This window comes from Stegostoma tigrinum, chromosome 20, assembly GCF_030684315.1.
Source record: "Stegostoma tigrinum isolate sSteTig4 chromosome 20, sSteTig4.hap1, whole genome shotgun sequence".
NCBI lineage: Eukaryota > Metazoa > Chordata > Chondrichthyes > Orectolobiformes > Stegostomatidae > Stegostoma > Stegostoma tigrinum.
Genome location: NC_081373.1, coordinates 16037008 through 16062592, shown reverse-complemented (window position 1 = coordinate 16062592; position 25585 = coordinate 16037008). Strand labels below are relative to the sequence as shown.

The window sequence follows — 25585 nt, the reverse complement described above, 5'->3', positions numbered from 1 at the left end:
AACATAAAATTGAGTATGTCAGAAACATGAGTTGAAAGTATAGGGCATCTGTTATCAAACTAATAATGAGCCAGTAAGAGTTCAAATCGCACTATAGCTGTTTGAGACCTTCAATTTATTTTCTATTTTAAAGCTGATAATAAGGCTGGTCTCTGTGAAAGTGACCACAAATCTGTTAGATTGTCATTAAAAAGCCAATTGTATTATAAATGGCCGTCAGGAAAGGGAACCTGCTTTCCTCACTCAGCCTAGGCCTTTCAATGACTCCAGTGCCACATTAACTTGGCTGCCCTTAAATACCCTGTGAAAGGATCTAGCAAGCCACTCAGTTTGTATCAAATCTCCTACAGATGAGATTAAGCAGGCAGCTCACCATCACCTTCTCAGAGCAAGTATAATGTAACACATGAGAACTGCAGACTATAGTTTATTCTAAAAGCAGCCACCCTCTCCATTCATTGAGACACACACCACACAGGCTCTTTACTTCCTCTCCTGCATCAGGCTAAGATTTTTGACTCAGGAGGGAAAGTTGGTTTTGTCACATACAAGTGCAGTTAGGAGCTCTGTCAGTGAATTTTGGAGAATCCAATTTCAATCTGCAGACTGACCTCTGTCACCTTTCTGTCCAGGAGGTCCAGGGGGTCCTGGTGGTCCTGGAGGGCCAGGAACATATGAATCACCTGTTGAGTCAGAACAGAGGAAGTCAGTGAGGTTAAACTATCGGTGTTGGGAATGACAGAACCTGCACCGTTACTATCGGAAAGGGCCGAGGGAAACATCTATGCAGCTCTTCCAGTCTCTTAGAATGATGTTCAGGTATAAGTGGTATCCACTGACACATCATTCCCATCAGACAGGAATAGTCCCATTCACCCCTCACCCAATTTCTACAATGATGTCTGATCAAATTAGCTGGGATCACAGTGGGTTGAACATCCCTTCCTGCTGGGTGCAGGCACCTGGGTAGAATATCCAAGCTGCTGATGGAAAATCCATCCCAATAGAGCCTTCACCAATCCCTCTGCAATCAATTATACCATTCAGAAAGTGGTCTGGGATTGGGGATACAATCATGCCCAGGGAACAGACACTGGTCACATGAATGCAATAGGAGAGTAAATTGGACTATATGCCCTGAAGGTAGGAATGAGAGGCAATTGCGATGTATAAAATTCTGAAGGGGCTTGACAGGATCACTGCTGATAGGCTGTTCTTGACTGGTCAGGGAGTCTGGAAAATGATGACATAAGGTCAGTAGAAGGGCTGATCATTTAGGATCGAGATGAGAAATGGCTTCAGTCAGAGAATGGTGAACCTGTGGGATCCCCTACCCCGGAGAATTTGTTAATGCTTCATTGTTGAATATACTTAAGGGTAAAGGAGACAGATTTTTAGTGCTCAGGGAATCAGTGGATGTGGGGAGTGAATAGAAAAATGGAGTTGAAGCCTAAGATTAGCCATGATTCAATTGAATGGTGGGACAGACAGAAAGTGCCATGTGGTCTATGCCTGCTCTTATTCCTTTTGGTTATGATGGTGATTTACATGGGGACATGGCCACAGTGATACTTACCACCACCAGAGACACCGGGTAATCCTGGTTGACCAGCTTCACCTGCACAAAGAAATCGGGAATCCATAAGCATAACAGTTTCCAATGTTACACTGTAACACTGATATATACTGCACCCATCTCTGTAACATTCTGAAAAACACTGCACCTTTCACTGTAATAATCTGATATACACCACACCCCTCACCGTAACACTGATATATCCCACACACCCACACTAATAATCTGATATCCCTACACATCTCATTGTAAACACTCTGATATGACTGCACTGATGATTATAACACTCTGATACATCCATATCCTTCGCTGTAACACTCCAATATACCCCAGTGAAACAAATAGGCTGCAGTGTGTGTGGCAACAGATGGGGAAATGGGGCAAAGACAACTGAAAAGTACATTAAAAGCAAAATCCTGTGGATGCTGAAGAAATTAAACAAAAACAGAAAATGCTGGAGAAACTCAACAGGTCTGCAGTTTTTGTGGTGAGAGAAACAGTTAATACTTTGAGTCATCTAAGTTCCAAAGGAGAGTCATTCTGGACACTCTCCACAGATGCTGCTGGAACTGCTGAGTAAAAATTCTGTAAAAGTTAGAATTAACATCTCATGTTTACCTTGAGGTCCAGGAGGTCCTGGGGGTCCAGGTGGGCCAGTTAATCGAGGTCCTGTGAGAAACAGTAAGTTCGATCAGAAATGTTCAATCATCTTAACACTCTCCTGTGTTAAATAGTTACTCGAATGTTACCCACAGGTTTGTTACACCTTACAGCTGAGTAGCTATTTCTATATCGAGGGTTAGACCCTGTAAGCTGGGTACTGAACAATTACATCTGTGGTCTGTTGAAACCGGTGCTTGCAGCTGGAGGACAGGTAGAGTGAGAGGTGAGTGAGGAGTGTTCATGCTGTAGTCTTGACGAACCACTTTGCAGAGATTGTACAAATGCAGAGCTGGGAAATGCCATGAGGCTGTTCCTGCAGCAAGTCTGATATCATTTACCTCAGTTTTTCAGTGCTCAGTTGCTGCAGAAAGCTCCATGACTGTTTAAGCCTGAACTGTGCTCTACTTGTGGGACTTATTGGACAGTTTCTGACTGAGTTGTTCATGTCAAGCCCACTTTGAGGGGAATCTCTGCCAGCTGAATGGCTGTTCTTGGATGTGATAACCAACATCTCTTTGCTGAGGTACCAATCAGATTCTGGACCTTAGCAGAGGCACACCTCTTCCTGGACCCAAGATAAACCACCAGGCAGACTGGAGGAGATGGACTAGTGGTCAAGCAGTCACTGAGAGAACAACCTTCTCTCAACCTTTGTAACCACACCAGGTAAAACAAGCTGAGCTAGAAATTCACTGAGGTTTATGTATTGTCAGAATTAATGTGCCCCACCCTCTGTGAGCCAAAAGGTCAGAGCTTCAAGTCCCAGTACAAATCAATCCAACTCACAAAATCATTACTGATACTGAGGGAGTGCCGCACTGTAAAAGGGCCAGTACTGAGGGAGTGCCGCACTGTAAAAGGGCCAGTACTGAGGGAGTGCTGCATTGTAAAAGGGTCACTACTGAGGGACGGCTGCACTGTAAAAGGGCCAGTACTGAGGGAGGGCTGCACTGTAAAAGGGCCAATACTGAGGGAGTGCCGCACTGTAAAAGGGCCAATACTGAGGGAGTGCTGCACTGTAAAAGGGCCAGTACTGAGGGAGGGCTGCACTGTAAAAGGGTCATGACTGAGGGAGGGCTGCACTGTAAAAGGGCCAGTACTGAGGGAGGGCTGCACTGTAAAAGGGCCAGTACATCAGAGGCAGGCCTGTTATTTGTATAGTTCTAAAAAAAAGAGAATTCTTCCAGTAAACTGATGAAGATTCCTCCCGCAACCATGATAAACAAATGCATTGTCTGATCATTATCTCACTGTATTTTGTTGGACCTTGCTCTGAGCAAATTGGCTGAAAAACAATCTTTTATATTCTTTGTAAATAAGACTTACAGATTGATTAAACATTGGTTACATCAATGCCTGGTCATCTCTAATGATTGGCTCATGATAATAGGTGACTACAGTCTCTGAGCTTAGAGTTAACACAAACTGTTCCAACTGGGATACTGTCTCAGAATGGTTCCTGTCAGAGACTCTGAAACACAATGGTGTCAAACACTCACCTGGAACACCAGCAGCACCGGGCAGTCCGGGTGGTCCCCGAGGTCCTTCAACGGAGGCCCCTAAGAAGCAGAATGGAAATATCATCTGGCACAGACTGGTGTTAATTACAAATCGATAAAGACAACTCAGCCACCCTCTGCAGTGCACTCCTCATTCCTACACCTCTTCCTTCCCCTCACACCCCACACCCATACACACGCTTCTGTAATTCTCCCCACCCCTCAGCTCCTCGATTTACTCCTTCCCACATCTGCACCTTCCTCCAGAGTGAAGACCCAGATTCTCCAGCAAGAGCTTAGCCATTTGTCCCTCCTTGTCATTCAGTCAAAAGCAACGTACTCACCTTTAGGGCCTGCAGGTCCTGGAGGTCCTGGGGGTCCAACAATACTCTCGCCTGTGAGATAAGGCACAGAGTAAAATGGATTTAGTAAGGTTCCATATTAAAATAAAGACGTATCAGATAGTGGGAAAGTGACAGCAAGGGAGCCAATGAGTCATTAGGCAAAAAGGACAACCAAGACTCCATGTGGATATCATAAATATTAACACTTTCACTCAAATTTCTCTCTGTTTGACAGAACAGAAATGGCTTCTTCTGCTTTAAGCTGGTCACTGCATCCTGTCTTTGTACAATAACACTGTCAGAAACAGGAGAGGAGGAGGAGAGAGCAAAAGGAAGAAAAAGCAGAGAAAGGAAAAGTAACGAGAAGGGAAAGTGCGTTAACATAGGCAGAGAACAAGAATTACAAACTGGAAGTTTTCCAACTCAATGAGTCCTCCCAAAATAGTACAGCATGGGATTAGATACAGAGTAAAACTCCTTCCGCACTGTTCCAGGACAAGTGCAGCACAGGGATGGATATTGTGTAAAGTTCTTGCTTTGTATTCCCAACACAATAGGCTGAATGTTAAACCCAGATAAACGTTGCACGATCAAGTGGTGTTTAGAATGGTGAGTGTTGAATTCTGTGTCCTAGTTTGGTAGGTTAGCAGAGGCTCTGTAAACTCCTGCAGCTTTCTGACATTAGCTGGCAGTGGAAGAGGTGTATTTCTTGTCAGCCATTCATATTAATGTGTACCTGATTGTCCTGGGAGCCCAGGTGGTCCGGGAGGTCCTGGCGGTCCCTGTACAACTGGATTTCCATTTGACCCTGAGAAAGAGTGAAATTAAACAGGTTTAACTTCCACAGAGGCAACAGGACAATATTCTATGTCCTAGGCACATTGGGGCAAGGGAAATACAGTGGCTGAGATCACAGATCAAACATGATCACATGGAATAGCAGAACAGGTTTAGAAGACTGAATGGCCCCCTTCTGTTACGCTGTAACGGGTTCAGGGGACAGTGTAACAGGCACAAAGGGCTAATGGCTTCATCCTGTTCTAGTGTAACAGATTCAAGGGACTGAATAGCCACTTGCTATTAAGTTCTAAGTGACTGAGTCAACTACTAATCCACTCACCGCTGTAGTTAATGACCTTTCCTGGTGCACCGGGTTGACCTGTAACAAAAAGTCAACACTTAGAGCATGAAAAATGTCCAATATATCAGGTTGACTACTCACATTGCTCATCTCACGGAGCTAAAGTCCCAGAGCAGAGATAATCTACCACTCACATCTAATGCAGTTCTGAGGGAGCACCGCATTGTGAGACGGTCAGTACTGAGGGAGCGCCACACTGTTGGAGGGCCAGTACTGAGGGAGCGCCACACTGTTGGAGGGCCAGTACTGAGGGAGCGCGACACTGTTGGAGGGCCAGTACTGAGGGAGCGCGACACTGTTGGAGGGCCAGTACTGAGGGAGCACTGCATTCTTGGAGGGCCAGTACTGAGGGAGTGCCACAATGTTGGAGGGCCAGTACTGAAGGAGCGCCACACTGTTGGAGGGCCAGTACTGAGGGAGCGCGACACTGTCGGAGGGTCAGTACTGAGGGAGAGCCACACTGTCACAGAGATCATCTTTCAACTGAGACTTTCCCAAGAGTTCGTGTCAGGTGGCAGTCAATGATCCCATGTACCCTTGGCAACTTACAGTCCTTGCCATAAACGGATCAACTAGTAATTACCTTGCTACAATTGCATTTGTTGTGCTTAAAGATGAGTGCTGATTTTGTCTCTATAACAGTGAGTACTGTTTAACCTGCTTCATTTGTTGTAAAGCATTTTGGACATGCTGAGATCATATTGGCACTGCAGAAATGGCAAGCTTTATTTTACTTTGTTACCTCACGCCTCGCACTGGAGGCCAAGTTTCCATTTCCCTTAGCAGCTGAATAGCTCTAAGCAGGATGCTGGGTCACAAGGTCCAGTTGCGTTGCTGGCATTCAGTCAGCTGATCAGGCAGTGTATTGAAACATCGTATTCAGGAAGGAGCTCCTAACTAGGTACCCTACGATGCAGCCTCTGTTACTCACCAGGGGGGCCTGCAATTCCTGGTAGTCCTGGTAAACCTCGAGCTCCTGGTTCACCTAATGGCCAAAAAACAAGAGATTATCTAATCATTCATCCATCCCCCAAACTGCCCTTCCCCTATTCCCCCATTGCCCCTCCTGCGATTTACACCTTCTTGACAGGTTCACCTCTCCTCCCCATCACCCCTTCCCTCATTCCAATATCCGTCCTCCACTCCATCTCTCTACGATTTCTTCCCTCATTCAAATCCCACACACCTCAATCTCCCTCCTGTTTACCTCGATACCCCTCATACTCTCCTCATACCAACTTCCCCTCATCCCAATCCCCCTCTGTCACCCCAATCTTCCTTCCACTCATCATAATTCCCCCCAACTCACTCACCCCAATCTCCCTTCCACTCATCCCAATGCCCCTCCCTCACTCACCCAGATCCTGCTCACTCACATATCCCAATCTCCCTTCCACTCATCCTAATTTTCCTCCCTCACTCACCTCAAACCCCCTTCCTCACTCATTCCAATGTCTCTCCCTCACTTGCCTCAATACCCCTCCCCCATTCTCCCTCAGCCCACCCCCACTCGTCCTCATTCCCTCTCCCTCACTGAAGCGCCCTCTACCCATCAGGGACATTTACCTCGGAGGCCACGGTGACCATCAGCTCCTTGAGAACCTGAGAAAGGAGCAGAGGAAAATTAAGAAGCCCATCGCACGGCAGCACAGCCTGCAATTCTCAGGACCCCACACCAAGATGCCATGAAACACTTTGCAGCACCCCCTGATCCTCCTCAAATCCCCTTAAAACCAAAACTCCAAAAATCCCCCACAAAAATCACCCAATAATCCCTACACGCCAGAACCCCATTATATCCCCAATTGCATGCTTAGTACATACTGCTCACTGATATTGGGTCACTAACCCCAGCAACAGCCTCAGAGGGTAGGGGATCACACAGACACTTCCTGTAGACTCTGACAGTATAACTCAGACACCCTAATGCTGTCACAGTCAGACAGGCAGGATTTTTTTTTACCCACAGTATAGATCGTGGGTCCATGGCACAGATCAATGAATTCTCTTCCTGGCCAGGAAGAATTAGCACAGACCCTGTGCTTTTTTTTCTATTCAGGATGGCAGCTAAGAGGTCAGGGCATCAGACAAGAGGATGAAAAAGAGGAAGAGGAGGAGGGAAGCTGAGGTAAATGAAGTGGTCATGATTACAGGGGGCTTTCACAGCATCTAGGTTGTGAATAACAGAGGGAGACTGGCAGAGGGTAAAGGAAGGAAGGAATGAGAGTTTAAGTGTGTGGAGTGTGGCCTGATTACTCACCAGTCGATCCTTTCTGCCCTGGTTCTCCTGGGACACCAGGCAGCCCTCGAAGACCTTGTTCACCTGTAGGGGGTGCAGGAAAGGCAATTAATGTGGATGAAAATCATCCAACTTTCTTCTTGCTCTATTGTTGGGATCATGTTGGACCAGGAGAGAGAGAGGAGTTCCAGCCACTAAGGCAGTCCCCTTTCAGTTATCACCTCACTCACAGCACAGAGAATGAATGTTGATGGCTCAGTCCACTGGCCACTCAGAAATAAATTGTCGTTACTGTCTCCAATGTAATTTTTCTGCTATTGGCTATTAAATTATTGCCAAAGTTCTTAGATTTCTTGCAGTTGGGAATCATTCACTTGGGGAACTGAGTCTATTTATTTTCTAATTTGCTGTGTAAGTAATACACTGGGTGGGCAAGGTGCCAGTTAACCAGTGACAAGATTGGATATGACGAATATGTCCAATTAGTGCAGCTGCCCTTGATCACAGCAGATCCCTCACCCACTAACCACAAGGTCATTAAAGGAGAGGAGGTCACTGCACAATTGTGTTGCTGTTATACTTTCTAACTGTGGGATTTGGATTTCTGTCAAAACATTCCAACCTCTGTTTCTGTTATTTACACCAGCTCAAAGCATGACCTGTAAATGGATTCTGATATCATCATCTTTATGACTCAGGAGCCGTTCAACTTTGGAAAGTTTCATTAGTGCTTGGAAATACTGTGGACAAAGCCACATCACTGAGTTCATTTGAATAAAAGAAAGAACTGTGAATGTTGGAAATCTGTAACAAAACAGAAATTGCTGGAGCAATTCAGCAGGTCTGGCAGCATTTGTGCAGGGAAAATAAAGTTAACGCTATGGCAGAAGAGTCATACTAAACTTGAAACATTAACTCTGCTTTCTATCCACTGATGTTGCTTGACCTGATGAGTTTCTCCAGTAATTTCTATTTTTGTTACTGTGTTCATTAGACTCTGTGTGTTTCATAATGAAATTTTCCCTGTTAAAAAAAAGTTACTTACCCTGTAAACCACGAGCACCTCTCTCTCCTGCATCACCTGAAACAGAAACACAAGGGAATAATTATAAAACACAAAAACTAAAATCCTCAGGAATATAGGCTTGAGATTGAGGCTCGATATTGGAATGCAATAAGTGCTAGTAGTGAAAGGGCATTCTTTACTGTATCATTACCTTTAGGTCCGGGAATGCCACTTGATCCTCTTTCACCTGGAAGCAAAGGCAAAAGCTAAGTTGAAAATGTTGAGGAATGGCTAGAAACGCATCAATAGAATAAGTGTCACTATGTAATGGACAGAATGACACGGGTATCACAGAAACAGGGGACCTTCAAGAAAGGCTGCATTTTTGACATCAGAAAATGAATATGAGGAAAACAAGCCTGCCTCCCTGTGAGTGGGGTTGCTATTACAAGGCACAAACTGAGGAAAACACAATGGCAATGTGATGCTTTGACCTTTTTGATCAGCAACTGTTACTGCACAAGACAAAGCTACTCATCAAACGAACTATCCATTTTCCCAATCTATTCCCCATAGCCATGCAAATTTTTCTTCCTTCAAACATTTATCCAATTTCCTCTTGGAATCTGTTTCCACCTTCCAGGCATCCAACTTTCCAATAATTCTGCATTTCTTGATTTTGAATGGAGTTTAGATAGGCATGCTACAAATTCATAAGTAAGTCTGTAAAACACTAAAAAATTAATTCGTGCATTTGGCCCAGTTAAAGTTGCGGCAATAGTTTGTTCACATGGTCTTTCAGATGATGAATGGATCATGGATCAATGAAAAAATTTGGAGGAATTGTGGTAGAAACAATTTCAAGTGGTCATTTACTGACTTTGTAGTTATTTTCTTACAGGTGAAGTTTTACCTTTAGAGTCTTCCTTGTCCATTCATAAATAAACAATTCCCATCTCATTGACTAATCAATGATTGGATGTTCCTGAGAGCTTACCTTTAGAACCTGGAAGTCCAGAGTCACCTTTGAACCCTTGTGATCCTGGAGGGCCTACAGAGACGGAATAATCTTGGATTAATTATCACAAATTATTCTATTCACATTCTTCTCCTGCCAGATTCTTACTTCTCAGATTCATCAGTTTCTGTGAAGTGATAGATCCGTGCAATGGTACAGATTTAGCCTCATGCTTAGACACTACGCAGTGAGAAACTGGGAACATGTCTCTATGGTAGAGACACAGATTTCTCATTGAAAGTTTATGGATTATCGTAGACAGGTACTTCCTTGACCCACACCTACTTGGGTGGGTCCTGACTAAAAGGGATGGTCCATTTGAGTGGAAACATGAAATGTTGCAGGTATTGTTGTCATTAAAACAAACTTTCCCACAGAAGAAAGAGGAACTTGCAATGATGATGGATCTTCCACATTCTCAAAATGACCTAAAGTTCATTACAGCTAATGAATGATTGGTGCTACACTGACTGTTGTATTGGAAGTCTCCACAAGCCATAATCAATAATCTGTTTACTGGGGAATGTTGGCAAAGACTTGGAGAATTCCAAGTTCCAATGCTGATCTTCAAACACTGCCACTGACCATCGGAGAGAGAATATTCAGAACCGTAGTGTTTGTCTATCTTTGTGAACACACATGAATTAAAAGAACTGGTAAGTTTAGAATCTGTTCCACAATTCATAGTCACGGTGGGACACTGCCAATGATGGCAGGCACTCTGCTGTGCACGGTTCTACCTTCACTCTCTGTACCACATTGAAAGTTTCTTACTGACAAAAAAGGTCAACACCAAAATGTCTTACCAGAGATTGAGAAAATCTAGTTACCTTGAGAACCAGGCATTCCAGTGATACCTGTGGGAAAGAGAGAGGTTGAAATAGCTCACACTGCATCTGAAACTGGCAGATTGAAAAAATTGTTGATTGGTGGAAATTAACCTTGAGACTTCAACATGACTGGAAATTTGCAATCTCACTGGATGATCCTGACTAGAGTACGCTGCATTGAGTGAATCACAGAATCCCTACGGCACAGAAAGAGTCCAATTGGCCTAGTGAGTCTTCACTCAGTTCCAGTATTATTTTTGTCAACTAGTTTTGCAACTTCTCAAGAAACATTTTTTATACTACAGAGAGCAAACTGTTCACGTAAACTTGTAAATTCTGAGGTGACATAATTATCTGATATTTCTGCATTTCGCAGTTGTTACCATTAAGTTTATCACGTGATCTCTCAGTAGCTCTGATTCTGTTGTGATGGTTATTTTGTTGTTGGCTTTGTGTCTGTAGACTATTTCACTATTTATTTTTATATTTCTTGATGATGTGTTTTTCTTTTTACTTTCTTAATTTGTCTGCAACTTCTTTCCTGACTCCTTTTTCTACTCTTTTTTGTTATCTCTTGAATAATTGTTTCTGTAGCAAACAAGATTTCTAAATACAAATGGTGCACTCAGTTGTGTAGGGTTCTAACCTCTCTCGGAGATGCATCATCTGGACTGAGTGATCAATTAAACCTTTACATTTACCTTTTGTTCCTGGTAGTCCTGGGAGGCCAGGTAGACCTGGTTCACCTAAAAAGCAAAACAACATTTCTTTTTATACTGAGCACAAATAACGATACAGAATAGAATCACATGACATCCTAAGTTTTGACCTTCAACAACAAAGGAAATAGTCAAGGTCATTGGAATCCAGTGGATCAGGAGGTTTGGGAATTCGAAAGGAATGGATTAATGGAAGGCAGGAAATGCATATTCCTTTCTTGGCTCATTCTCAAAATACAAATGTTCTGCTCCACATCCTTCATGTGTAATACTGTCAGGAAGACAGTAAGTCACCTGAAACTGTCAAGTTACTGCAGATTTCTTGACACCTTAGGGCTAGTTACCTCATGAAATATGGCAATGGTGTGAACCAAGGAATTGCCCAATGACCGCACAAGCCCTGGCAGGGTCAACGACAGAGGCCATAGTCACACACTTCCAAAACAATTCCCTATAGCATTCTGGCTCTGCACCAACAAATAGAAGACAGTAGAGAGGACTGCCAGCTCTGACAGTGATAGTATGATTTAGGCATGGGGAGCCCAGTCAGCCTATTTCCTGTTCCTCTAACTGTAGTGACCTGGCTCAAACAACACAGTTCAATCTGACAGTCTGAAACCTGACATCCTTCTGTGACCCAGTAACAAACTGAACTGTATTCTTAGCCATGGGCTCAAAGAATTTAGCACCAAAGCAAATTATTATTCAACCTCAGCCGAAATATCTTCCTACCTCGCTCTCCTTTCGTAATTGACCCAGAATCACCTGAAGCTCCCTTCGTCCCTTTCTCTCCACGTTCACCTGAAATTGAACAAGAAACAAATCATTGATCATTGGTCCTGTTCTAACATTTGTCAGTACTGGCCCCTGTTTGCCATTCATCAATACATTTCCCCTGTTTCCCCATTGTCAATAACCCCTCCAGCCCTATGATGCTGTAATCAATAACTGGCTCTTACCCGTGTCGCCTTTCGGTCCTCTTTGACCGTCATGTCCAGGGGCTCCATGAGGACCCATTGGACCTGTAGAGAAATATTAAAATTAATAGACACATGAGTCTCTCATTATTTTACAATTCATACACAGAACATCTGTTAAAGTTTCTCATTGCTGGCCTATAATGGGGTCATAAGAAAAGAGAGTTTGAGTGATAAGGAGAGGCAGGATAGGTTGGGGCTTTTTTCAGTGGAGCATGAGAGATTGATATTGAGAGGTGACCTTATAGAGGTTTACAAAATCATGTGGGATATAGATAAGGTGAATGGTGGGTGACTTTTCCCTAGGGTGGGGGATTTTAAGACTAGGTGGCATATTTTTAAGATGAGAGGAGAAAGATTTTAAAAAGACATGAGAGGCAATTTTTTTTTGCACAGGAAGTGGTTTGTGTGTGGAATGAACTTCCAGGAGAAGTGCTGGATGTCTGGATGTGTGTACAGTTACAATGTTTATAAGTTATTTAGAGAAGGGAATATTTGGAGGGATATGGGCCAAGTGCAGACAGGTGGGACTAGTTTTGTTTGGGATTGTGAATGTCATGGCAAGGTTGGACCAAAGAGTCTGTTTCTGTGCTGTATGAATCTATAACTCCACAACATTACAAATAGGACCAGAATTAGACCAATAGGCTCCTTGAGCCTTCTTCGTCACTAAATATGATCATGACTCATCTTGGGCTTCTTTTCCACTTTGCCACTCGCTCCCAATTTCCCATATTTCCTGAGACCAAAAATCCATCTATTCCAGCCTTAAATCTATTTGATGATGGAGCATCCACAGCCTCTGGATAACGAGTCCCAAAGGCTCACAAGCTTTGAGCGAAGATATTCTCCCCTTCTGAGAATAAGGAACTGATCATTTTGGGACTGAGACCTGTGCCCTTCTTTTAGATTATCCGAGGGAGACAACATTTCAGTGTTGACCCTGTGAAAGCCCTTCAGAATCTGACAGTGGGATCACTGATCATTCTTCTGAACTCCAGAGAATGTTGACTCAATTTATTCAGCATCTCATCACAGAACAAACCATCATTCCAGGCAACTTTGCTTCACTGCCTCAAAGAAAAGGACATCTTTCCTTAAGTGTGTAGGCTAAACCTACACACTGTATTCTGATGTGGTCTCACTAAACCCCTACATAACTGCAGTAAGACTTTTTTTTATTCCTATATCCTAATCCCTTACATAGAGTTCAACAAGTCATCTGCCCTTCTAATTGCTTGCAGTACCTGCATATTAGCTTTCAGTGTTCCTTGGATGAACACACCCACTGCATTCTGCTCTTTTATGATATTTCCTATCAAAATGAAAAACTTCAAACTTCTTCACATTATGTTCCATCAACCATCTTGTTACCTGTTCGCATAGTCTGCCTGTGTCCCCCCCCCCCATTCCTACTTAGGTGGATATCTGGTCAGAAATCCTGGATATATTACTCTGTTTCTTGCCCTCAGACATTAATAGAGATTGTAAAAAGCTGTGTCCCTGAGCCCACTGAGCAAATAGGAGCTGATGGCAGGGAGGCTGACAGACCAATAAGAACTGGAGTCACAGGGGATGTAAATTCTGCAACATACGCCTCTTGGATTTCATGTTTTACTATTTCTCAGCCTTACCCTGATATTTCTATCAACAAACCATGTTTACACCGATCTTATCCCACAAAGAGAAAAAGAATTAGAGAATCTGTTCCCATGATACTGAAACTCTATATGATTCGTAACTTTCTGAAACAGCACACAGTACAAAAATGAGGGTGTGATGCCGAACCTGCTTCAGCCCCGGCTGAAGGACTGTGTGCAGATAGGAACAATGTCAAGGGCTGGGAGAAGGTGAAGAGGAGATTTACTAGACTGGTATCAGGGATGAGGGAGTTCAACTCATGTGGAGACACTGAGCTTGTTCTCCTTAGGGCAGAGAAGGGAGATTTCATCGCAATGTTCAAAACCATGAGGGGCCCAGATGGAATAGACAAAGACAAACTTATTCCACTGACAGGAGAGTCAGTGAGCAGAGGACACAGATGTGATAATGATTAGCAAAATAACCAGAGGCAAAATCTGAGGGGACTGCCTCCAAGTGAGAAGTTTGAGATTTGTGGTCTCATGTACAATTGAGAGATAAGGGAAGGAGCTGAGTGGAGTTAATTTCTGAAAAGAATGGGGCCAATTGGCCATTTATTATTTTTGAGACTTCTCTGTTCTTATGAACAAACCTCAGTCTGATAGAATAATGCAAAGAATATACATCGCTGTGACACAAATTAAAGTTACCTGGCATTCCGGGAAATCCTTGATCACCTGTAAATAAAATAACAGGAACAGGTTAATGGAAGTGCTAACAAAATTTCAGAGACAGGACAGACCACAGCAAGGAAGAAATGGTGGAGATGAGGAAGTCAGACCTAAATGTGAAACACAGAGACAGAGAGAGAGAGAGAGAGAGAGAAAGGCAGAAAGAACAAGAGAGACAGAGCAAGGGAGAGACTCAGAAGCAGAGAGAGAGATAAAAGCAGCATGAGACACAGAGAGAGATCAAAATGGGGCCGAGAGAGAGAGTTGGATACAGGGAGAGAGAAATGAAAGAAGGGAGATGAGAGTAGCCAAAGTGATAAAGTGATAAATGGGTAATAGAGTAAAAAATTAAAAAGTAAATTTGAAGGAAGCTTTCTGGCTTACCTTTAACCCCTGGAGGACCTGTTCAAAAGGCAATAGAAAATAAATTAAGAATATTTGTTAGAATCACTAACAAAAGGGAATGGGGTCAGGGAACAGAACACAGAATTGTCGTTGTACTATGGGCAGAGACAGCTAAAGGAACACATTGACATTACATAGACTTGCATTACACAGAGAGCCCATTCAAGCCCAAATACTTGTGCTGGGTCTCTGACAGAGGTATCTATGACTTAGAAGTTCACAGCCTGACAAGCTTCAGAGAACCAAAATGGGGAGAAAATGCAGGTTTCAGGTTCGCACTTACTGATAACGTATCTCCTAACTAGTCACCTCTGCTCTGTCCTATTAAAGAGGTGGACTGTCTCTTAATGGTACCAGGCCAGTCAGTTCTGAAGCCTCACCAGCTCCACGGGTACAGGTGGCCAATGCTGACACTCATTGGGACCATGTAGGTACTTCAACATGGGGCTCCACCTGGGGAAGGTTCTTTAAAAGGTAAAACAATCAGGACCACAGCCACTTGGTCCATCCAAGGAGGGCGAATCCTCTGGGGAATTGTTTCATCTGCCAACAAGGATTCTCTTGACCTCAGCCTCCTCTTTAGAATACACAGCCTTATGCTTCAATGGCCTCCTGGGCTGCCCAAAGGAGCTGTCTCCACGGCAATGACCATCTCTTATATGGTCGGGCCTCTGCTGCTGGTCACAGAATGTTGACCTTGCCAAAATAAAATAATCTAATTTAGTCTGCAATTTTATACCTCGACTTCCCAACTCCATGGTGCAGGGACCTGATCCAGGTCCCTGACCATCCGCGGAAAATGTCCTAAACGGAGAGGTGCATCAGAGAGCCATCCAAGCTGCTTCCCTTATTTTCCCAGTACTACCACCCTCTTCCCAAATTCATCTCCCAGCAAATCAGCAAGGGGCTGGAAAGATTCACTCCAAATACAGCCAAAGCTCTGTTGTATCAGGTACTCACCCTGTCGCCCTCTCACCGAATCTGTAAGGAGAGATAATGAGAATCAGCATTGGCCAGGAACATGAAGGTAAGTTAATATTACTACTTCCCAGCTAGTAACTGCTACTTAAAAATAATTTCTAAACCAGAGTCTTCAGTAACATTTAACAAATGACTGAGTGTTGAAGATCATTTCTCTCTTATTCTTTCATGAGATGTGGGTGTTGCTGGTGAGGCCAACATTTTCTACCCTTACCTAATTGCCTTTGAATTGTGTGGCTTACCCGACCATTTCAGAGGGCAGTTTGAGAGCCAGTTATTTTGCAGAGGGTTTGGAGTCCCATGGACGCCAAGCTAGATAAGGATGGCAGATTTCATACACTGAGGGATATTGGTGAGCCAGACGGCTTTTATAACAATCAACAGCAATTGCTTGATCATTGTTGCAGAGAATAGTTTTTATACTCTAGATTTAGTAATTAACCAACTGCAGAGGTGGGGTTTGAACCCACTTCTTCAGAGCATTAACGTGGGCTTTGACTAATCCACATACGTTATCAGTACATCGCTGCTCCCATGGGAAATGGAGAAGGTGGGATTGGAGATATGAAGGAGGTGGGACTGGGGGATATGAGGGAAGTGGGATTGAGGGATTGGAGGAAGCCATAGAGGTCAACAGCACAAAAGGCCCTTCAGCCCATCAAGTCGGTGCCAGTCAAAAACAACCACCTATTCCAATCCCATGTTCTAGCACTTGGACCCTGGCTTTGTATGTCTCGGCACCATAAATGCACATCTAAATACTTCTTAAATGTTATGATGGTTTCTGTATTTACTACCCTTACAGTCACCAAGTTCCAGATTCTCACCATCCTCTGGATGAAAACATTTTCCTCACATCCCTCCAAACCTCCTGCCCCTTACCCTAACTCTATACCCTCCAGTCCCTGATCCCAACACTAAGGGGAGAAGTTCCTTCTTGTCTACTCTGTCTATGCCTTTCATAATTTTATACATTTCAATCATGTCCCCTCTCTCAGTCACCTCTGCCCCAAGGAAAATGACCCCTATTCAATCTCTCTTCATAACTAAAATTCTCTAGCCCAGGTGACATTTTGGTGAATCTCCATGCACCATCTCCAGTGCAACCATAGCCTTCCAATGATGTGGTGACCACAACTGCATATAATACTGCAGTTGTGTCCTAACTAGAATTTTACGCAGTTCCAGCATAAACCTCTCTGCTCTTAAACTCTGTGTGTCCAATAATAAAGGCAAGTATCCGATATACCTTCGCAATCATTTTATCAACCTGTGCTGCTATACTAAGGGACTGGTGGACATGCGCACTGAAGTATCTCTGGTCCTTGGTGTTAACTGATCATTATCTATTCCCTGGCCTTGTTTGACCTGCCCAACTGCATTATCTCACACTAATCCGGATTGAATTCCATTTGCCACTGATCAACCCGTCTGTATTCTCCTGTAATCTGAGGCCATCCTCTTCACTATTTACACTAAATTTCATATCATGTGCAAATCTACTGCTCAACCCTCCTACATACAAATCTAAATAATTTGTATATATCATAAAGAGCAACAACTCCAACACTGCTCCCTGTGGAAATCAACTGGACATTGGCTTCCAGACACACAAACACTCCTTGGCCATCACCCTCTGCATCCTGCCACCCATCCAATTCTGGATCCAATTTGCCCCAGATTTCCTTGGAACCCATTGGCTCTTAACGTTGCTGTCTGTATCCCAGGCAGGACCTTATAACAAGTTTTGCATAAGTCCAAAAATACCACATCAAATGCTTTGCCCTGACCGACATATTTGGACACTTGATCAAAAATTTCAATTGAGTTGATCAGACATGACTTGCCCCTAACGAAACCACACTAACTCCTGCCTCTCCAAGTGCGGATTAATTCTCAGAATTGTTTCCAATAGTTTCCCCACCATTGTGTTAGACTGACAGGCCTGCAGTTTCCCAGTTTATCCCTTCTTCCTTTCTTGAATCATGGTACCAAATTGTCTTCCAGTCCTCTGGCACCTCCCCTGTGGCTGGAGAGGAATTGAAAATTATTGGCAGTGCCCCTGCAATTTCCTCCCTTGCCTCACTCAAAAACTAAGATATAGTTCATCCAGCCCTGAAGACTTATCTGGTTTCTAGTCTGCAGACCACTCAGAACCTACTCTGAGTCTATGCTCATTTCTTTGCATATATCTATCCTCCTCGCTGACTTCTAGACCCACATCATCACAAAGTGTTCATTTAAAACCACACATATGGTCTTTGCATCCATGCACAAATTGCTGCTGCGGTCCTTAATGGACCCTACTCTTTCCCTTAATGTATTTGTAAAATAACTCAGGATTGTCCTTTATTTTACCTGTCATGTCCCCCATTTTCTCTCCTTTTTTTGCTTTTTAAGCTCCCCTTACACATTCTCTACCCTTCTAGGTCTTCTGCTGTTTTGAGTCCTTGGTATGTGACACAAGCCTCTCCTTTTCTCTTTAGCCAATCATTATCCCCTGATATCCAGAGTTTAGTGGAATGGTTAGTCCACCCTTTATCTTTATTGGAACATATTGGTCCGGTACTCTTCCTATTTCCTTCTCGAATGTATCCCAATGCTCTGACACAGATTTAGCTAAACATATCTGCTCCCAGTGGACTCTGGCCAAATCATATCTCATCGTATAAAGAAACTGGCTTACTCCCAATTTAGAACTTTGATTTCAGATCCATCCTTGTCCTTTTCACAACAGGTTTGATGAGATTGAGGGAAACGGGGAGGAGGAGGGATTGAAGGATTTGGGGAAAAGGTGGAATTGAGGAATATGGAGGTGGGGTGGAAGCATATGGGGAGGAGGTGAGGCAGAAGTAGAGATTTTCTGCTGAGTTCAAATGGAATAATCTTGTTTCTAAACATCAATCATGGGAAAATCTCACTGCATTTAACAATGTTCCCAACACCAAGTGCTTTGGCCATTTTCCCTGGACTCTGTGCTCTCACCTTGATATTCTGGGGTCTCTAATTTGTTTTTTATCCGGGTCCATATGTTACGTTCAATGTTCATTTCTGAGCCACCAGCTGCCGCACCCAGCTGTCTATCCCATTCTTCCTTCGGGATATTAGCAGGGTCAGAATGAAGCTTCCCAAATGTTGGTCTTGATTCCAGTTCGCTGACACGGTTTTTCAGCTTCTTCACCTCTTCCGCTGCAGAAATAGAGTCACAATGGGTCAAAGGTCTCTATGGCAATCATACTGCCAATCAGGGCTCAAATGGAACATTTAGAGTCAAGACAAAAATGATCCCAGATGGGGGTGGGGCGTGGTTCCCATGACTCCAGGACTGGCCTGGACCCTCCAAGAATTGGAGATCAATCCACAGAGCATTTTAGCATGAAGGCAAAGGAGTAAAATCCCTGGGGTAACTATGCTTGTCTTCAATACTTCTCTCCAATAATTATAAGGAGTTCAAGAACAGGGTCTATTTCACCAGGTTGTGGCTATTGGAGCAATGGAACAAGCAATGAAAGCCCAGCGTTGCATTCAACTGGAGTTGGTAAGCTGGTGACCAGCTCACACTCAAAACAAAGTGGGCTCTTCCCCTGCACTACGCCCCCGAACCTCATGCATCCCCCTCTCCTCTAGGCCATCATCCATTTTCTCAAAATCAGTACACAAATGTTGGATTCTCCCCTGCATTCTAATTAGATCTGTGCAGGAGAATTAACTCACATTTTCCCTTCCCCTAAACCCTGTTATTTCCGTTTGGAAAACTGCAGGCCCAGGGACCAACTGAAGAAGTGCAGGGGTAGAAAACTTTCAAGGTCCCTGACCTTCCACAGATGGCCACCTCAGCTGCCTTCATTTTCTGCAGTCAGTTCCGTATTGATGGTTGCTTCAGCCAGCAGCTTATTATTAACCCTAAACCCCCTCAGGATCACATCAACATAGGTACTTCACCCATACCTAACTAATCAAGAAAAGGTCCAGCCAAAATTCTTCAATCCTCCGATTTGTGTCACATCTTCTGGAAGTGGTCATCAATGCCTAAGCTATAATTACTTGCCCGACCATAGTTCCCTAGGGTGAGCCGCCTTAGAATCATAGGAAATAGGAACAGATGCAGGCTATTCGGCCCTTCAATTCTGGTCTGAATTATGATCAGGTCTGATGATCCAACTCAGCACCCTGCCCCTGGTTCAGATTCTTCAGTCCTGTGAAGTATATCTAACTCCTGCTTGAAACTATGCTTTGGCCTAAGTGATTTTCTGTGTGGAGAAACTTCCTCAAGCTCGCTCCCTCTCTGGGTGATGAAATTTCTCCAGCCTCCACTCCCTGCTCTCACCCCCTGCCCTATGCTCTCTGACCCTGCCCAAACCCTTCTTGGTCCCTGCAGCACCCCTCTCTCCCTTTCCCCCAATTCTTACCCAGTGCAATGAGGCCGAGTAGGAGGCCAAGGAGCAGTAACCAGGCCAAGAGCAGTCCCAGCAGCCACTTCCACCAGGTGCAGCAACGACAGCAGGAGCACCAGGAAGGCAAGGAGCCCACATTCTCCTCACTCGACCGGATCTCTGCAAAGAGAGGCACAGAAAACATGAGCAATTATCAATACTACCAGCAAGCTGGCAGGTGAGCGAGCAGTTTCCTGGGGTCTAGCGTTGCGTCTGATGTACAGGGTGATTCTGGGCTTTAGAAAGAGGAGGCACTGAATAAATTGGAACACAGGGACTTGAAGATGCCATGCACCTTTTCAAACTTGCTTCACCATCGTAGATCATGATCAATCACCAAACTCAATGATGGCCTAATGCAACTGTGAAGACATTGCAGTGAAAATACATAAAACGTCACACTTTAGAAAGGATGTGAAGGCCTTGGAGACAGATTGGCACCAGGAATGAGAGACTTCAGTCCATATGGAGGGATTGGAGAAGCTGGGATTGCTCTCCTTGCAGCAGAGAAGGTTAATGGAGGTTTAATTGAGGCATTCAAAATCAGGAATAGTTTTGATGGAATATAACTGTTGCCTGTGGCAGGAGCATCGGTAAAAGGCAGGCACAGATTGACAGAGGAACCAAAGGGCAAAATGAGATTTCTTTTTGCACGTTGTCGTGATGAGGATTGTATTATCTAAAAAGATCTGTGGAAACAGATTCAATAGAAACTTTCCAAAGAGAATTGGAGAAGGGTTGTGAATCTGTGTAATTCCCTGCCCAGTGAAATGGTTGAGGCTGCCTTGTTGAATGTATTAGGGTAAAGATAGACAGATTTTTGAACAGTAAAGGAATTGAGGGTTATGGTGAGTGGGAGGGCAAGTAAAGCTGAGTCCACAAAAAGATCAATACGATCTTAGTGAATGGCCGAGCAGGCTCAACATGTCAGATGGCCTACTCCTATTTCTTATGTTCGTATGTTCTAATGAAATACAGGGTGGTGAGGAGAAAGCAGCTGGGCATAGAACTCAATGAGAAGCTCTTTTAAAGATATAAGACATGCCTGAAGACCTGAATTGCACTGTCTTGTGCTTCAATCATGAACAGAACATCTATGTTCTATGTTCGAGAACCTTAGAGTTCTTTACAATCACAACTTCTGTGCTTTGAATGATTGCTGAATCTCAGCTCAATGTTTGGGCTTGTCAGGCAATGTGGACATAGAACAACTGGGTGTTTTCACTGACCTGCATACGTTGCCTTGTCCTTAGTTGCCATCTTCAGACCTCCTGGACAAATAGAAACACTTATTCATCAGTGAACAGACAACAGTATTAGATAGAGAAAGCAAGACAGGCGTGGACGGAGAATTAGCTAGAGAGTGTCAGAGACCTCAGTTGGAAAGACAAAATCAGATGGAAAGATAAAGCATTACAAAGCTAGATAGAGAGAGAGAGAGTGAGTATCAGACAGCCACAGCAAAAAATAACAAAGTTTTAATTAATATTCAGAGTTAAACTATGATTAAATTCCAAAATGTTATTGCTATATGAAGTAAAGCCATGGAAACATGGGATCTCAGGCATTACTCCAGTGAAACTCAGGAATTGAATGACTATGTACAGTCTGTCTTATCCACTGCTCACCGTTTGTATGAGCCTTGAGCCCCGATGCAGCACTGCTCATCACTATCTGCTCTTTCTTCAAACCATCATCTGTGGTTGATGCTGTGAGAGACAAACTGGAATCAAATTAACCAGCCAAGCTTCACACCAGATCCGCCCCCTACCCCTTACATTAACGTTACCCAGTCCACGAGTGGCATAATTTCCCTCTGCCCACAGAATGAACAAGGGGTGGAGATGCTGTGTGGTGCACAGAAGGTGCGAGGGGCACAGGGGACATGAGAGTCATGATGAGTGAGATATGCAGCAGGTGAAGGGTGTGGAGGGGTGGACGATGAGGCAGTGTACAAGAGTGGAAAGTGTTCAGGAGAGAACAGCCAAGGGAACAAAAGGACCGAAGGGTGCTAAGGTGCTGGGGGAGGGGGGTCGTGGGGGTGAAAGTGTTAAAAAGGAAAGAGAAGCTGATGAAAGCAGGATGATGGAGATGTAAGGGTGTGAGGGGTTTATTGTGGATTCTGAGAAGAGAGAGGGGAAAATGGTGGTGCGATGGAGGTACTTTGAGTGATGGGGGTATTTGATGAGGAGTTGGGGATTGCAGGAGACAAAGGGATACATCGTGAGGGTGGTAGAGGGGACAATGGCATGGAGGAGGTATAGTGTTGATGGAGGTACTGGGTGAGGGCGATACAAGTAATGATGGGAGGACAGGGGCCGCTGAGAAGGTAAGAGGAGTGATGGAGGCAATGGTTAAAGAGAGTGAAGGGGGTAATATGCAAAGGGATGCACCATTAGGCCACATAATTGTGGTGATGACTTTGATAGGAATCTGCACTTCCCACTTCCTTGTCTATTTTTCGTTCAGCCGATATTTTTCTGTGTCTAAAACCTAATTTCCTCTTCCTAATATTCTGCCCAATTAGTTCATCACTATCCCATAGTATTCCAATGGAAACAATTCAATCCAGTTGGAATTACAAGGATTTTCATCCAGTGTGAATATTAAGAGGTGAGATGGTTTGGAATTTTCATTTCTCAGTACTGAGTGGGATGGTCACTGTGAATTCGGCCAGTTTAATAAAGCGTTCTCTCTCCTCCTGATACTTGCTCAGGTTCCCAGAGCCTCCAATGGGTAGGATCTTTGCCAGATGTCAGCTACAGGAACACTCACCATTTGTTACCCCTTCCATGTACAAGGCATTAAGCTCCTTTGAAGCTTTCCCTTTGCTGTCTTGTTTAGCATTTAATACCCAGAGATAAGAGCTCCAAGATCCCTCTAGCTATAAGGCTGTTTTTGAACCTGGATACAAATAACACTACCTAATTATTTTCCTGGGAGGGCTGTCAAGTGCTGTTCGAATGTGACAGCATCACATCCAGGTTGAGGAGACACACTGGGGTCAGTTTTGGCAAGACTGAAGACTGTGGCAATGTAATCCCACAGTTGGGTTGTGCGTGGGGATGGGTGCAGTGTTGGTGTGAATACAGTCAGGTTAGAACTGGGTTTTGAGCTGGACATGAGTTGGGAGCCATGTCTAGCTAGGTCACTTCGGGAATTAAAACATAGAACAGTGCAGCACAGTACAGGCCCTCCAGCCCACAATGTTGTTCCAACCTATTGTCTTTAGATTAGATTAGATTAGATTCCCTACAGTGTGGAAATGGGCCCTTCGGTCCAACAAGTCCACACCGCCCCTTGAAGCATCCCACCCAGACCCATCCCCCTATAACTCACACACCCCTGAACACTACCAGCAATTTAGCATGGCCAATCCACCTAACCTGCACATCTTTAGACTGTGGGAGGAAACCGGAGCTCCCGGAGGAATCCCACACAGACACGGGGAGAATGTGCAAACTCCACACAGACAGTTGCCCGAGGTGGGAATCGAACCCGGGTCCCTGGCGCTGTGAGGCGGCTGTGCTAACCACTGAGCCACCGTGCCATATCCTACTCTAAGAACAAACTATCCTGCATAACTTACATTTTAATATCATCCATGTGCCTATGCAAGAGTCGCTTAAGTATCCCTAATGTAATGGAATGCACTACCACTGCTGACAGTGCATTCCACGCACGCACCGGTCTCTTGTTTAGTGAGCAGTTTTGAATGTTACCAGTGAAGCTGGCAGGAGATGCAGTGAAGAGTTTGCCGCTGTCCTTGGTCATGATCAGAAGCTCTGTGTCCTTTTTAGGAGGAGTGTTTTCCTTCTCCAGCAGCAAAAACTTGTAGTCTTTCTGTAAAATGTCATCAGTGCCTGTTGTCCCTACTATGAAGAGAAACATTGCAAAGAGTGACTCCCAATTCCAACTTCGGCCCTGAAATTCCTGATACACCCCAGTCCCAAAATCCCCAGCACAATCCTGATCCTGAGATCCCTGACACATACCAATCCCAAAATACATTCCCAATTCCAAAATCCTCAACATTCTGATCCCAAAATCCCCAACATATCCCATCACCAAAATCCTCAAATACATCTTGATCCCAAAATTCTCAACACATCTCATTCCCAAAATCCCAAACAATCTGATTCCAAAAATCTCAACACGGAAATCAGCAAATGTCATTTTGATTAAAGGGTAGAACCAGAATGAATGAGGCTAGAATGAATAAATGAGAAGAGAAATAATCATGTAACATTCCCTTTAAATTGTGCACGGAGGAGCAGCATGCTGGAAATGCCTGGATTGCCAGGGTATCAGTGTGGTGGGATTTTTGGGGATATCAGTCTGCTGGATCACTCACTGACCTGTGGAGCTCGTCTGGCCTGTGGTAACACCACTGGAATTCAAAACAAGGTTTTTCTGCACTGCCAGTACTGGAGGAACAGTGGAAGGAGCAGAGACATCCATTAGGGAACCGAGGAGGGAATGAAATAAACACAATCAGAACAAGTGAATATATCAAAACTTAGAGCTAATAGCACATTTATTCACCAACTAAATTCCTCCTCTAAGTGCCACATATCTCAATTCCCAAAGGTGCTGACTCTCATTGGGATACAGTTCCTGAACATACTGTCATTGAAAAACAGTCCCTGAAGGAGCTGACTCTCACTGGGATACAATGCCCTGAAAGGACTGACTCCCACTGGGATACAGTTCCTAAAGGTGCTGACTCTGTATCTAACTGGTCAATACTCTTCATGGTCTAATATGTTTCAACCAAGTTATGACTTTCTGCAGTAAACTTAGGTTGGTATAAGCCTAGACTGTCCAACTTTCTCTCATTTGACAACACACAACATTCCAGGTATAGTCTAGTGAATCTCCTCTGAACTCCTTCCAACATAATTATGTTCTTCTTTAAAGCTTCCAGGGCTGTGCTGTTACCCACTTACCCCAGTTCCTAGTTATCCCTTTTTACCCCACTTGCCCTAATTTCTGGTTCACCCATTTCTCCGCTGGACTCTAATCCTGTTAACAATACACTGAGATGTGAAGAGGACACTGTTGCGTTACTCACCTGAGTTGGAGTTAGTCTGGGTCTGTGTTGGACTAGGGACCAAACTGGATGCGGCTGTTAGATTGTTCTGAACCCCTTGAACTGTCAACAATACAGAAGATAACACAGAAGAGTGAGAGCAGGATGGGAATAGAGTTAGCAGTGATTGGAGATAGCTGCACTTATTGTGAAGATGACCATCAGTAGCACAATGCCCACACATTTGCAGGAACACGAGCTTGCATGCCATATCATTGCAGCTACCAGAAACCTTATCTTTGTTTTGCTTTTAAAGTTATATTATAGGATTTGAGGCCTGACACATATTTCTGGAGCTGCCTGGTCAAAAAGCTCAGTGAGTATGAAGCTGACAACCTAGTGTACTGCAC

At 44.1% G+C, this 25585-nt stretch overlaps 1 protein-coding gene across 1 annotated transcript in view; it reads right to left on the bottom strand.

Moving 5' to 3' along the window:
- LOC125461936 (collagen alpha-1(XVII) chain-like) overlaps window positions 1-25585 on the bottom strand; it is an 83314-nt gene that overhangs the window by 28105 nt on the left and 29624 nt on the right. Inside the window, exons 15-41 of the mRNA XM_048551319.2 lie at window positions 25218-25298; window positions 24502-24570; window positions 23866-24018; window positions 21772-21852; window positions 21373-21414; window positions 20120-20263; window positions 18696-18899; window positions 15690-15710; window positions 14709-14726; window positions 14304-14330; window positions 11995-12057; window positions 11768-11836; window positions 11018-11062; window positions 10317-10343; window positions 9466-9519; window positions 8680-8715; window positions 8508-8543; window positions 7484-7546; window positions 6790-6825; window positions 6155-6208; window positions 5203-5241; window positions 4819-4890; window positions 4083-4133; window positions 3739-3798; window positions 2195-2245; window positions 1577-1618; window positions 612-683 (exon numbers count right to left, since the gene is read on the bottom strand). Coding sequence (XP_048407276.2) covers window positions 612-683; window positions 1577-1618; window positions 2195-2245; window positions 3739-3798; window positions 4083-4133; window positions 4819-4890; window positions 5203-5241; window positions 6155-6208; window positions 6790-6825; window positions 7484-7546; window positions 8508-8543; window positions 8680-8715; window positions 9466-9519; window positions 10317-10343; window positions 11018-11062; window positions 11768-11836; window positions 11995-12057; window positions 14304-14330; window positions 14709-14726; window positions 15690-15710; window positions 18696-18899; window positions 20120-20263; window positions 21373-21414; window positions 21772-21852; window positions 23866-24018; window positions 24502-24570; window positions 25218-25298 — 1710 coding nt within the window. The remainder of the gene's footprint in view (window positions 1-611; window positions 684-1576; window positions 1619-2194; window positions 2246-3738; window positions 3799-4082; window positions 4134-4818; window positions 4891-5202; window positions 5242-6154; window positions 6209-6789; window positions 6826-7483; window positions 7547-8507; window positions 8544-8679; window positions 8716-9465; window positions 9520-10316; window positions 10344-11017; window positions 11063-11767; window positions 11837-11994; window positions 12058-14303; window positions 14331-14708; window positions 14727-15689; window positions 15711-18695; window positions 18900-20119; window positions 20264-21372; window positions 21415-21771; window positions 21853-23865; window positions 24019-24501; window positions 24571-25217; window positions 25299-25585) is intronic.